At 41.9% G+C, this 18,366-nt stretch overlaps 2 protein-coding genes across 8 annotated transcripts in view; both read right to left on the bottom strand.

The window, feature by feature from the left end:
• The window catches only part of auh (AU RNA binding protein/enoyl-CoA hydratase), a 941,118-nt gene that overhangs the window by 443,203 nt on the left and 479,549 nt on the right, over window positions 1-18,366 (bottom strand). The gene's annotated exons all lie outside the window — the stretch shown is intronic.
• Window positions 1-18,366, bottom strand: part of ror2 (receptor tyrosine kinase-like orphan receptor 2) — a 343,404-nt gene that overhangs the window by 4,444 nt on the left and 320,594 nt on the right. For 2 of the 3 annotated variants that reach the window (XM_048595341.1, XM_048595343.1), the window contains 2 exons: window positions 15,110-15,364; window positions 830-1,032 (listed from right to left, as the gene is read on the bottom strand). In XM_048595341.1, coding sequence (XP_048451298.1) covers window positions 830-1,032; window positions 15,110-15,364 — 458 coding nt within the window. The remainder of the gene's footprint in view (window positions 1-829; window positions 1,033-15,109; window positions 15,365-18,366) is intronic. The other variant, XM_048595342.1, reaches the window with a different exon arrangement.

Raw genomic sequence — 18,366 nt, 5'->3', positions numbered from 1 at the left:
AGCACTCGAAACATATTCCAATCTTAATTTTTAACATTATGTTAATTAACATAATTTTCCCATCTTTGTCAAAGTGCAGGGGCAGATGTGTTAGGTGACAACTAACTTGCTATCCTCAGCCCTGAGATGACTTGACCTATTGAGTACCAATCAAATTGTTAAGAGCGTTGAAGCTGCTGGCCAACCAGACACTGGCAGCTTCTGATTTTCCAACAGCTTCTCATTGGTTGGCAGCTTTTGAGTCCTAAAAATGTTAGTCAAGGCCTCTTTGGGGGATCCAGCAATGAGGAAATAGGTATTCTTTATGTTCTTGCTGATGGGAGGGGCTGATATGGAAAGGGGATGGGGGAGGGGATCAGAGGCAAGCTAGCGACGTAGCTTTCAGAAGCAACTTCTTTGCCCGCCATTCACTCCTCCAAATTTCCCCCAAATTAGAAGACATTACTCATCTCCTTTACCTGGCATACAGATCAGGAAACTATTTTCTCACCTACTGGGAAGACATGTAGTTGGGAGGTGGTAAGTTGAAGCCGTTAAGTGGTAATTAATTGGCCATTTAATGGCCTTAAATCATGATAGGTCAAGAAATTCCCCTATGGACCTTCTCACCTAAAACCTAATTGGTGAGGTGACAAGGAGGCAAGTATCTTTTCAGGGCCAACTCTCAATTATATTCTCATCTCAACACCTCTCCTGCCACCTCCACAGAGAGGGAAATTTCATCCATCGTTCTGCGCAAAGATAGTAACATTGCCACTAAGTCAAGATAACACATGAACTGAAAATCAAGTAACAATATTAAAATATCATGAAGTGAACATAACATTACCTGTTTGTGAGGGCTGATGAGTGGCATTTCCATATCCTGACTGGGAGATGCCATTAGCTGGCGCCGCTGTGGAGAAGGTGTAGATGCCTTGTGTTTGTTTCGACACATACAGATTAGGAAAAATAACAAAGCTATGACCAATGGAATGGCAATGCTAGGGATGAGTATGTAGAGGATTTCCATTTTGCTATTTTCACGTGGATCTGTAGAAATAAATAGATCAAAATGCTGCTGTTTTGCACATTATTCCTTTAAGGATAATAATTTAATTGTCTTTTGAATGATTTGAATGCACATGCCTCCACCATACCCTGGAGCATTGCATTTCATATCTTAACCACTCACTGTATAAAATAGTTTGTGCCATTACTTCTTTTTCCAATTATCTTACATCAGTGCCCTCTGATCCTTCCATCAACAGGACAGTCTCTCCCTATCTACACTGTTTAGAACCCCTCATGATTGGGAGTGCCTCTACCAAATCTCAACTTTCTCTTCTCCAACAATAAAAGTCACAACGTCTCCAATTCATTTAACTGAGGTTCTCATCCATGGAACCATTCTTGTGAATATTTTCTGCACCCTCTCATATACTTGCACATTCTTTATAAAGTGTGGCATGGGGAACTGAACACAATATCCTGTTGAGGACAAAACAATATTTTATACAGTTTAACATCATTTCCTTGCCTTTGTTCTTTATGCCCATATCATTAAAGCTCAAGATACTGTGTGCTTTATTAACTGCTCTCTCAACTTGCCCTGTCATCTTCAAGGATTTATGCAAATATACACACAGGTCCCTCTTCTGCACACACTCTAGAACTGTATTTATTTCATATTGTCTCCCCACTTGCTTCCTACTGAAATGAATCACGTTACACTTCTTATATTAATTTTATCTCCCACTTGTCAGCCCATTCTATGTCCTTTTGAAATTCAATAACATTCTCCTTAGAGTTTACCACAGATCCCAAGTTTTGGAAAGTTTGATATTGTGTCCTATTTACTGAGGTCTAAGGTTATTAATGTATGCTGGGAAGAGCAGGGGCTGCAACTGGGAAACACAATTGTAGATGTTCTTCTAATCTGAAAGCAATGTTTAAACATTATTTTGTTTTCTTCCACTCAACTAATTTCATATTATTGTTGCTACAGTCCCTTTCAGTCCTTCAGCTCTAAATGTAGACTCAAGTCTGTTGTGCAGCACATTTTCATGTGCCTTTTGGAAATCTATGTACATCAAGTCAAAAGCATTATGCTCTTGTGGAAATCTCAAAAAAACTCAAGTATGATTGTGAAACATGGTTTGCACTCAATAAATCTGTACTAGCTTTCCTAAATTAACCTACCTTGCCCAAATGACTCTTAATCTTATCCCAAATTATTGTTTCTAGAAGCTTCCCTATCACTTAGGCTAAATTGACTGGCCTATAGTTGCTGGGCTTGCCCTTATACTGTTTTTGAACAAGATTGTAACGTTTACAACCTTGGGGCGGCATGGTGGCTCAGTGGTTAGCACTGCTGCCTCACAGCATCAGGGACCCAGGTTCAATTCTGCCCTCAGGTAACTGTCTGTGTGGAGTTTGCACATTCTCCCTGTGTCTGCGTGGGTTTCCTCCCACAGTCAAAGATGTGCAGGCAAGATGGATTGGCCATGATAAACTGCCTGTAGTGTTCAGGGATGTGTAGCTTAGGTGGGTTATAAGGGGATGGGTCTGGGTGGGATGCTGCAAGGGTTGGTGTGGACTTGTTGGGCCAAAGGGCCTGTTTCCACACTGTAGGGATTCTATGTAATTTACAGTCCTCTGGTACCATCCATGTATCAAAAGAAGACTAGAAAATTATGGCTATTGTCTCTGTAATTTCCACTCTTGCTTTCCTCAGTATCCTTCGATGAATCTTATACAGTAGTGGTGGCTTTTTGACTTAAATGTAGATAGCCTTTTCAATACCAACTCCTTTTCAATTTTAAATTCTTCAGGTGTCTAAACTACTTTCTCTTTCACTATTACAATCCTTTTAAAATATCAATTTAATTTCAGTGATTTTTTTTCTTCTCAACCACCTAACATTACAAATCCACCACCATTATAATTTGGACACTTAACAAAATTAAATCAATAACTGCTCTATAAAACATCGATAACAGATATATTAGCTTGGTTAAATAAACACGTTGAGTCAAACATTTAAAACATTGTCAAGTATTTTTCACTCATATTTCATTTCTGACTTTCCCTGTTTATTGGACACTACATCTGACATCAAACCAAGGGTGAACAAAGCTGACCATCGAAAAAACTGAAGTCTTCTAATTCAGGTTATGACAAACTACATACAAGTCTTTCCATCCACTTGTGACGAGATGATGCAAAGTCTTGGTTTTCTGATAGGCCTAGAGTTTCAAACCCATCATTATGATCAGATACTTTGAAATACTGCTCAACTCTAGCTTGATCGTACTCCCACTGCCATTGAAATTTACATCCACATTGTCATCTTCCTGCTTCAATGTTTCAACTACACCCTTGGTCTCACACCTCTCAGCCTCCTCCATAAACAAGCTTTAATTTATCCAAAACTCCTTCACCTGCATCCTCTGTCTTTTCAATCTCCACTGGCTTATAGAGTCATAGAGATATACAGCATGGAAACAGACCCTTCGGTCCAACTTGTCCGCGCTGACCAGTTATCCTACATAAATCTAGTCCAATTTGCCAGCAGTTGGCCATATCCCTCTAAACCCTTCCTATTCATATACCCATCCAGATGCCTTTTAAATGTTGTAATTATATCAGCTTCCACGTTTTCCTCTGGCAGCTCATTCCATACACGCACCATCCTCTGCGCGAAAAAGTTTCCCCTTAGGGCCCTTTTAAAGCTTTCCTCTATCACCTTAAACCTATGCCCTCTGGTTTTGGAGATCCCCACACCAGGGAAAAAACCTTGTCTATTTACCCTATTCATGCCCCTCACAATTTTATAAATCTCTATAAGCACACCCCTCAGCCTCCAATTCTCCACGGAAAATAGCCCCAGGCTATTCAGCCTCTCCCAATACGTCAAACCCTCCAAATCTGGAAACATACTCATAAATCTTTTATAAACCCTTTCTAGTTTCACAACATCCCTCCTATAGCAGAGAAACCGGAATTACACACAATGCTCCAAAAGTGGTCAAAACAACGTCCTGTAGAGCCACAACATGACCTCCCAACTCCTATACTCAATGCACTGACCAATAAAGGCAAGCATACCAAACACATTCTTCACTATCCTATCTACCTACAACTTCACTTTCAAGGAACTATGAAGCTGCACTCCAAGGTCTCTTTGTTCAGCAACACTTCCCTACAATTAAATGTATAAGCCCTGCCCTATGCAGCACTTGTCCAAAATGCAGCACCTTACATTTATCAAAATTAAACTTCATCCGCCACTCCTCGGCTCATTAGCTCATCTGATCAAGATCCCGTTGTACTCTGAAGGAATCATCTTCACTGTCCACTACACCTCCAATTTTAGTGTCATCTGCAAACTTACTAACCATACCTCCTTTGTTCTGTTCTGGTGCATGAAATTCAAATTCACATCCCAAATTTGCAAAAAAATTCCACGGCCCTACTCCATCCAATCCTTCCAGCTCAGTATCTTTGCCACACCTTTCGACTGTTGAACAGCAGTCCTTTTAATTCCACTTCTCAGTTGATGACAGACTAGTTGCATACAACTAGGAACTGTCTTTCCAAACCTCTGTGCTACACTCAAATCTTTAAACAGCTTTCTGACCTTGTTTTTGGAGGCAGCTCCTTGAAATAGTCTCTTCTCGCATTCTGATTTTATTAAAATGCAATGTAGTATAGAAATACAATGAGTCCTTGCTTAATATCATCCTGAACATGATTGTTTCATGTTGTTGTTGCTTTCCAAAAAGATCTATGCATTTGCAGTGTGTTGCTGCTGTCTTGTTTTAATGTACATTTGGAGTACTGCTACTGTGTACAATTCTCATCACTCTCCTATAAGAAGGACGTTATTAAACTGGAAAGGGTGCAAACAAGATTTACAAGAATGTCACCAAGACTGGAGGGCTTGAGTTGTAAGGAGAGGCTGGATTGGAGGGATTTTTCTCCCTGGAGCATCAGAAGCTGAGGGATGACCTTATAAAGATTTATATGAGATGCATACGTAAGGTGACTAGCCAAACTAGGGGACAGGTTTAAGGCAAGAGGGGAAATATTTAAATATTTAAAAGGGACCTGAGGGCCAACTTTTTCCACAGAGAGTGTGCTGCATGTATATGGAACAAGCTGTCAAAGAAAGTGGTAGAGATGAGTACAGTTACAACGTTTAAAAGACCTTTTAACTGGTACATGGATAGGAAAGGTTTAGGCGGACAGACAAATGGGACTAGTAAAGTTTAGGAAACCTGGTTGGCATGGAGGAGGTGGGCTGAAATGTCTGCTTTCATGCTGTATGACTCTGACTATTATCCTATGCCTGGACATTCTGGCATAACTCACATATTGAGTCTGCAAGTGCTGGATCTAGGTTTTGGGTCCGGTGCAGACAAGGAAATTTTGGGAGGACATTAAGAGTCTTGGAAAACCTTTGCGTAATGATTAATTTTCCAGGAACCAATGAATTATATTAAACAAAAACTTATTGTACAAGTTGTTGTAATGCCTTTCTCCCCTTTATTTCCCCTCTGTTGTGGTGACCTCTTGTGGTGAATGAAATATTGTAGCACAAAACAGGGCTTTATAAGCCAGAGGTGCCCAAACTTTTCATGTGAGGAGCCATATTTCACTTTTTTCTCATTCATGGGGCAAGTCAACAATTTTCAGAAAGATCAGGCATTAGAAATTTATCTGGCAATTAACCTTTCCACCAAAAATGGTGCTTTCTTATGAACAAGCTTCAGATGTGAAAGTAATTTATTATTTTATTTCCCGTCATTATATTGAACATTGACTTAGTGGGATACCTGTCATTGTAAACACTGCACACTGTGATGGTGGGAGATTCCTCAATAACCCGACAATTACCTATACAGAAAATCAGACGATACGACCAACTTCCTAACTGTGCCCCCCTCCAATGCCAGCACATAGCTTCTCCCTCATGATTTCATGCCTCAGCATTCCAAACCCCAGCAGGTAACCTCCCCTTTAGAACCTGTCTTCCTTCAACACTCTTGGTGGGCAACTACTCCCTCTTTCCCCCAGCAGGCAGACTTTCTGCCCCACCTCCCACTGGTATTCAGGCACTGAAGTAATTGCACAGAGGCCAGTGTCCCGTCACCATGTCACCCCTTACTTACTAGTGCACAGTACACTGGCTGTGGCCAACCAACTCAGAGTCAGTCCTCAAATGAGGAGAATCTAATCTCCTTGTTATATCGGTCAGCCATGGCTTTCCTGATCAGCCCAGGTTAACAATCCCAATCAAGAAACTCAGAGTTAATAGTGTCCACCTGGTTCTAATCATTATAGGCATCAGGCTAAAAAGCTCAAATTACTTTCAGAAAGTAGACTTCTTTTTTGGCTGGTTTCCACTTTTGGGCCTGCTGTTCAAAATCTAGTGTATTGATTCTGAAACCTGATGGGGCTCTGGTGTTGATCTGGCTGAAGAACAATCTGTTTATGGAGAAATGATTTAATTGTTGAACCAAGTGCTTCCAGTTTTTGGTTGCAAACTTTTTAAGATCTGAAATGTGACCTTAATAATAAGACACTGTGGATCAGCTCAGGCCCAAGGCTAGGCATTGCTACATGCCTTGTCATTGTTAGGTACCAATTACAGAATGTTTCTATCACAAGTTTGCTGCTGATAGGCTTACTAAACAGATCATCAACAAACCTGGGAAAGAAACAGCTTGTGATTGGAGGAACAGCTCTTTTGATCTGTTACTTCTACTTACTTGTATTTTGAACATTGGTCCACTGATTGGATAGAAACCCTTATTTGGCTGGACTCTTTTCCATGGGACATACGGTGGGTGATATTATTTATAACTTATAATCAAGCTCCATTCTTTATTCAGTGAAAGAATTTCAGGTGTATTTTTCCCTCACATTAAAATCCTGCAGTGATACTGAAGGAGGTCATTTGGTCCATTAAACTTGCACTTTGGTTAGGATATTAGTAGCTTTGGGCTCTAGATTACTAATCCAGTGACATTACTATCACTCCACTGCCCCCCTAATTTTGATCAAAAATAGCATTGATCCTCTTGCTGAATGATTACTGTAGACCACCTAATTACTCAATCTGAAAAAGAGAACTATTTTATGCTTTCTTATCCTTAGCCAATTTCATATCCACATTGCTTAAGCTTCACTAACTTTATTCTGCTACAAATACTGGGGTGGCACGGTGGCTCAGTGGTGAGCACTGCTGCCTCACAGCACCAGGGACCTGGGTTTGATTTCACCCTTGGGTGACTGTCTGTGTGGAGTTTGCACATTCTCCCTGTGTCTGCGTGGGTTTCCTCCAGGTGCTCCAGTTTCCTCCCACAGTCCAAAGATGTGCAGGCTAGGTGGATTGGCCATGCTAAATTGCCCGTAGTGTTCAGAGATGTGTAGATCAGGTGGGTTATTGGGAGATGGGTCTGGGAGGGATGTTCTGAGGGTCAGTGTGGACTTGTTGGGCCAAAGGGCCTGTCTCCGCACTGTAGGGATTCTATGAAAAATAAATGGCACAATTCTTAAGAGTGCTTGGGGCCGAGTACCAAAAGGTGTATATGCACATAAGTCATAGAAGGTGGCAGGGCATGTTTAGAGTGTTTAATAAAGCATCCATATACTGCGGATTTATTAATTGGTGCACACAGTACAAAAGCAAGGAGCTTATGTCAAACGTGTATTGGGCACTATTTCGGTTTCAGCTAGGGTACTGCATCCAGTCCTTCGTGTCATACTTCAGGAAAAATGTGAAAACAGTGGAAAGAGTGAAGAAAAGATCCATGAGAATGGCTCCAGGTATAAGGAACTTGAGTTATGAAGCTGGATTGGAGAAGATGGAATTCTTTTTCTTGGAGAAAAGAAGACTGAGAGGAAATCTGATGGAGGTATTCAAAACATGATGGGTCTGGGCAGAGAACGTCGGCAGAAACTGTTCCTACACGTGAAAGGATGAAGAAGGGAAAGGCACAAATAAAGTAATTGGTTAAAAAAAGCAAATGCAAATTGAAGAAAATATTTTTCACACAGCAAACTTGGACAAACTCTTTTTAATGCACAAAAATGAGTCTTTCTCCAGTGAAGCATTTTTATGCTGAATTGCACATTCTTCTTTTTTTTAACCTATTGTACACTTCTTGGTGTAATGCTCTCCATCTTCCAAAATCTCTATAATGTAACATTATTCTCTTCTTCCTTAAGCAGATCCAGCACTGTTTCCAAACAGATTGGCTGAAAACTCATTGATCAGTAATGTTCTATTGTATATTTTCTGGAATCCCCACTCCCCATCTTTGCCATCTGAAATGTTATCATTCCCAGTCCATATCAAGCTAATCCCCCATTATTGCATGACAGTTCTTGCATGATACTATAATTTATCTGTAAATTTATTCTTTATTTCTGTTCCAGTGCTTGGTGATCTATAGAATACTCCCAGTCACATACTTGCTCTTCCATGGCTGCTCAATTCTATCTAAATAGATTCTAACTTTCACAGATGGTGGCACAGTGGTATATAGTCAGGAAGGTGTTGCTCTAGGAGTCCTCAACATTGACTCCAGACCCCATGAAGTCTCATGGCTTCAGGTTAAACAGAGGCAAGGAAACCTCCTGCTGATCACGACATACCGTCCTCCCTCAACTGATGAATCAGTATTTCTCCATGTTGAACAACACTTAGAAGAAGCACTGAGGATGGCAAGGGCACAAAATGTACTCTGGGTGGGGGATTTCAATGTCCACCACCAAGAGTGGCTCAGCAGCAGTACAACTGATTGAGCTGGTCAGGTCCTAAAGGACATAGCTGCTAGATTTGGGCTATGGCAGGTGGTAAGGGAACCAACAAGAGCATAAAACATACTTGACCTCATCCTTACTAATCTGCCAGCTGCAGCTGAATCTGTCCATGACAGTATTGGTCAGAGTGACCATCACACAGTCCTTGTGGAGACAAAGTCCCGCCTTCACATTGAGAATAACTTCCACTGTGTTGTGTGGCACAATCACTGTGCTAAATGGGACAGACTTCGCACAGATCTAGCAACTCAAGACTGGGCATCCATGATGCACTGTGGGCCATCAACAGCAGCAGAACTGTACTCCAGCACAATCTGTAACCTCATCGCCCGGCATATCCCCCACTCAACCATCACCATCAAGCCAGGGGATCAACCCTGGTTCAATGGAGAGTGTAGGAGGGCATGCCAGGAGTAGCACCAGGCATACCTGAAGATGAGGTATCACGTGGTGAAGCCACCAAACAGGACTACTTGCACGCCAAGCAGCGAAAGCAGCAAGTGATGGACAGAGAGCTAAGCGATCCCACAACCAACAGATCAGATCTAAGCTCTGCAGTCCTGCCACATCCAGTTATGAATGGTGGTGTACAATTAAACAACTCACTGGAGCAAAAGGCTCCACAAATATCCCCATCCTCAATGATGGACGAGCCCAGCACATCAGTGCAGAAGATAAGGCTGAAGCGTTCACAGCAATCTTCAACCAGAAGTGCCAAGTGGATGATCCATCTCGGTCTCCTCCAGTGGTCCCCAGCATTACAGATATCAGACTTCAGCCAATTCGATTCACTCCACATGATATCAAGAAACGGTTGGAGACACTCGATACTGCAAACGCTACGAGCCCTGACAACATTCCGGCAATACTACTGCAGACTTGTGCTCCAGAACTTGCCACTCTCCTAGTCAAGCTGTTCCAGTACAGGTACAACACTGGTATCTACATGGCAATGTGGAAAATTGCCCAAGTATATCCAGTACACTAAAAGCAGGACAAATTCAACCCAGCCAATTACCGCCTCATCAGTCTCCTCTCAATCATCAGTAAAGTGATCGAAGGTGTCATCAACTGTGCTATCAAGTAGTACCTGCTCAGCAATAACCTGCTCAGTGACGCCCAGTTTGCATTCCACCAGGGCCACTCAGCTCCTGACCTCATTACACCTTGGTTCAAACATGGACAAAAGAGCTGAATTCCTGAAGTGAGGTGAAAGTGACAGACTTTGACATCAAGGCTGCATTCAACCAAGTGTGGCATCAAGGAGCAAAACTGGAATCATTGGGTATCGGGGGCAAACTCTCTGGTGGTTGGAGTCATACCTGACACGTAGGAAGATGGTCATGGTTGTTGGAGGTCAATCATCTCAGCTCCAGGACATCTCTGCAGGAGTTCCTCAGGGTAGTGTTCTCGGCCCAACCATCTTCAGCTGCTTCATCAATGACCTTCCCTCCATCTTATGGTCAGAAGTGGGGATGTTCGCCGATGATTGCACAATGTTCAGCACCATTTGTGACTCCTCAGATACTGAGGCAGTCCGTGTTCAAATGCAACAAGATCTGGACAATATCCAGGCTTGGGCTGACAAGTGCAAGTCAAGTGACATTTGTGCCATACAAATGCCAGGCTATGACCATCACTAAACAGAGACAATCTAACCACCACCCCTTGATATTTAATGGTGTTACCATCACTGAATCCTCCACTATCAACATCCTGGGGGTTATCATTGACCAGAAGCTCAACTGGACTCAGCACATAAATACAGTGGCTACAACAGCAGGTCAGAAGCTAGGAATAGTGCAGTGAGTAACTTACCTCCTGACTCCTCAAAGCCTGTCCACTATCTACTAGGCACAAGTCAGGAGTGTGATGGAATACTCCCCACTTGCCTGGATGAGTGCAGCCCCAACAACACTCAAGAAGCTTGACACCGTCCAGGGCAAAGCAGCCCGCTTGACTGGCACTACACTGACAAGTATTCACTCCCTCCATCACCAAAGCTCAGTAGTAGCAGTGTGTACTGTCTGCAAGATGCACTGCAAAAATTCACCAAAGATCCTCAGACCTTCCAAACTAGCGATCACTTAGAACAAAGAACAAAGAAAATTACAGTACAGGAACAGCCCTTTGGCCCTCCAAGCCCACACTGACATGCTGCCCGTCACAACTAAAACCCCCTACCCTTCTGGGGACCATATCCCTCTATTTCCATCCTATTCATATTTTTATCAAAACGCCCTTTAAAAGTCACTATAGTATCTGCTTCCACTACCTCCCCAGGCAGGGAGTTCCAGGCACCCACCACCTTTTGTGTAAAAAACTTGCCTCATACATCACCTCTATCTAGAAGGACAAGGGCAGCAGACATATGGGAACACCACCACCTCCAAGTTCCCCTCCAAGTCACTCACCATCCTAACTTGGACATATATTGCCATTCCTACACTGCCGCTGGGTTAAAATCCTGGAATTCCCTCCCTAATGGCATTAAGGGTCATCCTACAGCAGGTGGACTGCAGTTGTTGAAGAAGGCGGCTCACCACCACTTTCTCAAGGGCAACTAGGGATGGGCAAGAAATGCCGGCCAGCCAGCGATGCCCTCATCCCACAAATGAATAGGAAAAAACACTTTAACCACACTGTCACCTAAGTCAGCAGGTTCTGGGTTCAAGTTCCATTCCTCAGATTTAAACACAAAAATCTCAGCTGACACTCAAAGCCGCACTGAGGAAGTGTTTCACTGCAGAAGGTGCCAACATTTGTTGGAGATGTTAGACCTGTCTGCATTGTCAGGTGGACATAAAACATATTTCAGAATCATTGTAAAGAAGGAGTTATCCTTGGTGATCTTGGTGCCAATATTTATCCCGCAATTAATATCACCAAAACAGAATAGCTGATTGTTATCATATTGCTGTTGTGTGAACTTACTGTACAGAAATCAACGACCCCATTTCCTGCATTACAACAGTAAATACACTTCAAAACTGCATAATTTTCTGTGAAAGACTTTATGATGATGATGAAGTTCTAAAAGCTTCCCTTTTGCCATCTCCATAGTTTTTACTTGAATCAATACCGCAACAGCTTTTCTGAACACCTTATGGCCAAGAATAAAGTTCCAAATCTTCTACTTCACCATTATCAATATTAAACAGCAGTCCTATATGGCAGCCTATAACTAAAGCTCACCAACCTCGTATACAATAGTGTGCACACTTAGCTACATGCACTCTAAACCCATCTCAAAATGTTTCACATTTGCTACCCTTGTCTCACTTCCCCACAATTCTAAATCATTCTTTACTGCTAACTCTCTCTTCCAGTCCTCTGTGTGCCCTGCTTCTCTTCTTTAATCTTTATGATAATCCTTTTGCCAAATTATTTTAAATCCACCCGACACCACAATTTCTCCCTCTGAGAATGGACAACCTATTCACCTTGGACAACTCCATTTTTCCCTGGAATTGGTTCCAATGTTTCAGGAACTTGAAGTTGTCTTTCTTATACCATATTTCCAAATGCATTAACTTGCCTGACTATGCAAAGCCAATATTCAGTAGCCTATAGCACTGGGAGTAATTCTACCTTTGAGATCCAACTTTTTCAACCTTTTCCTGAGCAAAACCCCCCTAAACTCTGCTTGCAAACCCTCAATCCTTTCTTTACATTTATGCTCCGAGATCTTTTTGCAACATTCTTATTATGAGGTTATTGACTTGCTCACTGAGCTGGCTTGTTTTTGTTCAGACATTTTGTCACCATGCAGTTGAAAGCCATCAGTTTAACTTCGACAACGTAACCATAGTAGCCCAAGCCAAACATAGACGCGCATGGGAATTCCTAGAGGCATAGTTCTCAACCCATAATGCAATCAACAACATACAGAATTGGACGCCATATACAAAACCATTCAGAACAAAACCAGAAATGACACTACTCACCATAACAGACCGGACAGTATAAATTCCAAGTGGAGTAGAACAGCATTGCTTCATTAGAAGCCTTACTGATGATGTTAACTAACATGGTGACATCTTTTATACACAATATAACAGACAAACATATCATATGCCTTCTTTGCAATCTTATCCACTTATGTTGCCCCTTTCAGGGAGCTGTGGACTTACACCCCAAGAACCCTCTGTACGTCAGTGCTCCTAAGGGTCTCACCATTTGCTGTATACTTTCCTTTTGCATTTGACTTCCCAAATGCATCACCTCATCCTTAGCTTTTGTTACCTGGAACGTTGGAAGCTGAGAGATGACCAAATAGAGGTTTATAAAATCATGAGCGGCATGGATAGGGTGAGTAGATAAGGTTTTTTTTCCAGTGCAGGGGAGTCCAAAACTATAGGGCATAGGTTTAAGATGAGAAGGGAAAGATTTAAAAGGGACCTGAGGGCAACGTTTTCATGCAGAGGGTCATGTGTGTATGGAACTAGCTGCTACAGGAAGTGGAGGAAGCGGGTACAATTACAACATTTAAAAGGCATCTAGATGGGTGCATGAATAGGAAGTGTTGAGAGGGGTATGGGCCAAATGCTGGCAAATGGTACTAAATCAGTTTAGGATATCTGGTCGGCATGGACAAGGGTCTGTTTTGTGCTGTATAACTCTGTGACTCTATGACTTCCTAGAGCTGTCACTAAGGGCTGACCAATGCTTTCTAAATTCATTAGTTGGTTAAATTCAAAGTAGAATTCAAAATCTGGAATGGGCGAGTTGATTCATTTATGGCAAATCTGTGAAAATTAAGGTAAAGTATAACGGAGAGAGTAAGAGCAGCACTTGTTATTAGCGAGAGGAGTGGAATTTAATGCCTTTCTGAGGTTGAGTTTGAAGGCAGGACTGGGAGACCATTTAATTGGGCTAAAGGATGCAGGTGGGTCTCTGTTTCTTGATATCTGCCCTAAGGAAATCCGAATTGGAAATCATTTCTACCTCAATGTCAGTTGAGGCTCATAAGCAAGCAATTAATGCCCACTTAAGGACCTTAATCTGCTGCTGCTAGTATTGAACCAGTTACCACTCAGAGAGCCTGAAAAAAATTGTAACAGCATTTTTTAAAATCCTTTACGGGATGTGGATATTGGGTATTTCCTATCCCTAGATGCCCAGGCAGCAGTTAAGAGTCACTTTTAAAACTTTCTTAGTAACGGATTTAAACGCTTCCCTGGTACCTGATGCCAGGCTAATAGGCCGGTAGTTTCATCTTCTTCAACTCTTTTTTTTGAATGGTGGTATAACATTGTCTGGCTTCTGCTGAGACTATTCCAAAATCTTTGGAATTTTGGAACACTATAGCCACAGCATCCACTACATCTGCAGACATCTCTTGCAGAATCCTTGGGCAGCATGATGGCCCAGCATCAGTGACCTGGGTTTGATTCCAGCCTTGGGTGACTGTATGGAGTCTGCATGTTCTTCCCGTGTATGCGTGAGTTTCCACCGGCTGCTCCGGTTTCCTCCATCAGTTCAAAAATGTGCAGGATAGGTGGATTGGCCATGCTAAATTGTTCATAGCGTCCAGGGATGTTAAGGCTACATGGATTAGCCGTGGTAAATGCAGGGTTATGGGAACAGGGTAAGGGGCTGAGTTTTGGTAGGTTGCTGTTTGTAGAGCCGGATCAGACTCGATGGGCCAAATGGCCTCTTTCTGCACTTTAGGGATTCCACGATTCTATGATGCAGGCCATCAGGTTCTAAGGATTCACTGGACTTTGGGCAATTAAATTTCTTTATGACATTTTCTCTGCTGATATTAATTTCCTTATGTCTTCAATTGTGAAGACAGGCATAAAATTTTAGAGTTGACATCAAATAAGCCTAGATCAAGAATAGCATTATCTGGGTGCAGAATAAGACTCCTTCCACTCAGCCCAGGCCTCACAATTATATTTTCTACTGAACCCATGTGATAGTTTCCTTTCCCCTTCATTAGCATTCCTGACTTTCTTGAATGAGATTATCAATAATTGTCAAATTAGAAGCAGTTCTGCACTGTACCTCATGCTTATTTTAATCTCATCCGTTCAGGCTGGTGTCAAACCAAATCCAGAAGTGGAGGTGGGAGAGGGTAGGTGGGGGGGAAAGAAAGAGGGTGATCGGCAGAACGCTGGAAAAAATGCATTATCTTGCCTCAATATTATGTTCAAATTACATGTAATTGATGGTAAATCGTGAATTCACTGATACATTGCAACATACTTAATGCAGTACCATATCATCAAAACACCAACATATGATGTTACAGTGTATGTTATGTTATAATGAAGCTGCTAAAGCTTACGGCAGGCAGGAATATCACAGAGTTCAAGACGAGCTTCGCTCTGTGTGTAGCACCATGGTCCATCCATTTGTCCACCTGGATTTCGGCAGTAAGCGTGGCCACCTCCAAGTTCTGGATACTCCAAACTGCTAAACTGATGATTGTGAGGATATTGGGAATTCCACAACTGGCACTTGTATCCTGATTTGGTCACGCTGACTGTTCCTCTGTAATCTGCTCCACTGCCATTGTAGCATTTATGATCTGTATGGCCAACTTAAACAATGATATTCTTAGCATATAGGACACACAAGAATTTATGTTGCATTCAAAGCTCAGAACCTCTATCCAAAAGACAATTAGATATAGGAACAGAATTTGGCCATTTGGACCAACAAGTCTGCTCCCTACCATTAAATCATGGCTGATATGTTTGCCAACCCTATTCTCCTGCCTTCTCCCCGTAATCACATTTATTCACTCAATTAATGCTGATTCTTCTGTTATGTATTCTTCAATCGCACCTAATCTTCAGTCTTGCTTGATTTATTCTATGTCCAATTTCACTTATTTATTGAAATCAGTTAAAATATTTGATTTAATGGAATTAATAAACTTACATTTTCATGAAAACTGTTTATGTCACAGAATAGTATAATTTATAAATAATTGGCATGTTAGCTTTACAAGTGTCATCTTTAATCTGATTATTAGTTTATAACACTAGAAATGTGATATCAGAGAATTAATTCTATAAAATAAAGGGAAACAAGTACTGTCTAAATTGGAAGGTGCTAGTTTCACCCACAGGATATTGGTGGTATTGCATAATGGGTTTATCACGTTTGTAGCACCCTGATTTCTGGTACATGATAGAGTTTCAAAGAATTCACTGATTAATATTTTTACCTATTATTTAAATTAATCCATGCTACACAGCCTACTGGGAAGATAGTCTGTTACCTTAACAAATTGGTGTGAGGAAGCATACCAACCACATGAAGATTTGGAATCCTGAGATGCTCAAAAGTACTTTAATTATTACATTCACACAACACCTACAAAGTCATCTTGCTTTATGTAATACCTGCTGCAACATCTAACATCCAAGTCCCGCTTTCACCAGGGTATTAAGACAAATGAACTGGGTAAGATGACGGTGATTTCTGCATGGACATTTGCCATCATCATAATCAGAACTGTAGACGTGATTTCTGTACATTTGTTACAAAATAAATTAGGATAAGTTAGAAAACTCAATGTTATATTTGGAAGAAATATTTAAATCACCTCCCAAATATATAAGCTGATATGCTATTTATGGGAATCATCAAGAGCAGTGACTTTGAACATTACTCCAGTTCTCATCATTTTAGAAAGATTTAGGATATTCAGTACAGAAACCAATAAAAGCTAGTGCACAAATTCAAAAAAATAATTTTGATGGTGAAATTTACCTCAAAAGTCCTAGAATACAAAAAATAGGGGGCAGCACAATGGCTCAGTGGTTAGCACTGCTGCCTCACAGTACCAGGGACACAGGTTCGATTCCAACCTTGGGTGACTGTCTGGAGTTTGCACATCCTCCCCATGTCTGCATGGGTTTCCTCCAGGTGCTCCAGTTTCCTCCCACAGTCCAAAGATGTGAAGGCTAGGTGGATTGGCCATGCTAAATTGCCCATAGTGTTTCAGGGATGTGTAGATTAGGTGGGTTATAGGGGGATGGGTCTGGGAGGGATGTTCTGAGGGTCAGTGTAGACTTGTTGGGCCAAACGGCCTGTCTCCACAGTGTAGGGATTCTATGATTTTCTATGGATTCTATGACAAAAAGGTGCAAAATATGTTTAAAGTTTTGGTTAAACACCATTTTGAGTGCTATGATCAATTTGGAGTGCCACATCTTATGAGGACAAGTTGTACAGACAATAAAAACTAAATGTTGAAACAATTCTAAATCCACCAGCATCTGCTATGAGAGAAGCAGAGAAAACAATGAATGTAGTTTACTACATCGGAAGAAGTACGAGAAAAGCAGAGTTGATGTTATGAGTTCAGAATGACTTTTTTGGACTTTAGATAGTAAGGACTGCAGATACTAGAAGCTAGAGTCAATAAATGTGGAGCTGGAAAAGCACAGCAGGTCAGACTGCATCCGAGGAGCAGGAGAGTCAACATTTTCGGTCGAAAAGAGTCCTGACGAATGGTTTCAGCTCAAAATGTTGACTCTCCTACTCTTTGGTTGCTGTCTGACCTGCTGTCCTTTTCCAGCTCCACATTTAATGGCATTTTTGGATGCAGATTAGGAAGAAATGTGATAGGTTTATGCTGTTGAAGGGGTGGGGGTACACAGGGAGGAAGGTAGAACAAAAGGAGAGGCTTGGATAGCTTTGAGGGTGGGAATGATTAAACAACATAAAATGTAGTGGTAAAAGAACAAGAGGCAAAATGAATTGTTGGTTCTGTGATGTAGTGATTAGCATCTCTACTTTACACTCAGAAGGTCCTGGGATTGAGCCCCAGTGCAGCCATTGTCTGTTTGGTGTGTACGGTGGCTCAGTGGTTAGCACTGCTACCTCACAGTGCTGGGACGTGGGTTCGATTCCACTCTTTTGTCTGCATGTGTTTCCTCTTGGTGCTCCGGTTTCCTCCCACAGTCCAAAGATATGCAGGTTAGGTGGTTTGGCCATGGGAAATTCAGGGTTACAGAGATGGGACAGAGGAGTGGGTCTGGGTGGGATGCTCTTTGGAGGGTCAATGTGGACTTGATAGACTGAATAGTCTGCTTCTGCACTGTAGGGATTCTATGAGTGGTAATAGCTGTAAGAAAGAAGCAAAGCATTGACCTATAATGTTTTCTTTCTTCTTTCATAGGATGTAGGTGTCACTGGCAATGCCTACATTGTTGTTTAATCTTTGCCCACCCCTAAAGCCCATGAACAGAGTGGCTTGCTACGGTCACACCACAGCATAGTTAAGAGTCAACCACTTTGCTGCAGGTTTGCTGCATGTATCAGATAAAGATGGCAGAAAAGCATTAGTGAACCAGATGGAGTGTTTATAACAACTGGTGATAGTTTCATGGTAAAAGAGACTAGCTTTAAATTCCAGAGATAGTAAGAACTGCCGATGCTGGAGTCAGAGATAACACAGTGTGGAGCTGGAGGAACACAACAGGCCAGGCAGCATGAGAGCAGCAAGAAAGCTGACGTTTCAGGTCGGGACCCTTCTTGCTGTCCCGAAACGTCAGCTTTCCTGCTTCTCTGATGCTGCCTGGCCTG

This window comes from Rhincodon typus, chromosome 3, assembly GCF_021869965.1.
Source record: "Rhincodon typus isolate 14 chromosome 3, sRhiTyp1.1, whole genome shotgun sequence".
NCBI lineage: Eukaryota > Metazoa > Chordata > Chondrichthyes > Orectolobiformes > Rhincodontidae > Rhincodon > Rhincodon typus.
This window is presented reverse-complemented; position numbering and strand designations above follow the sequence as displayed.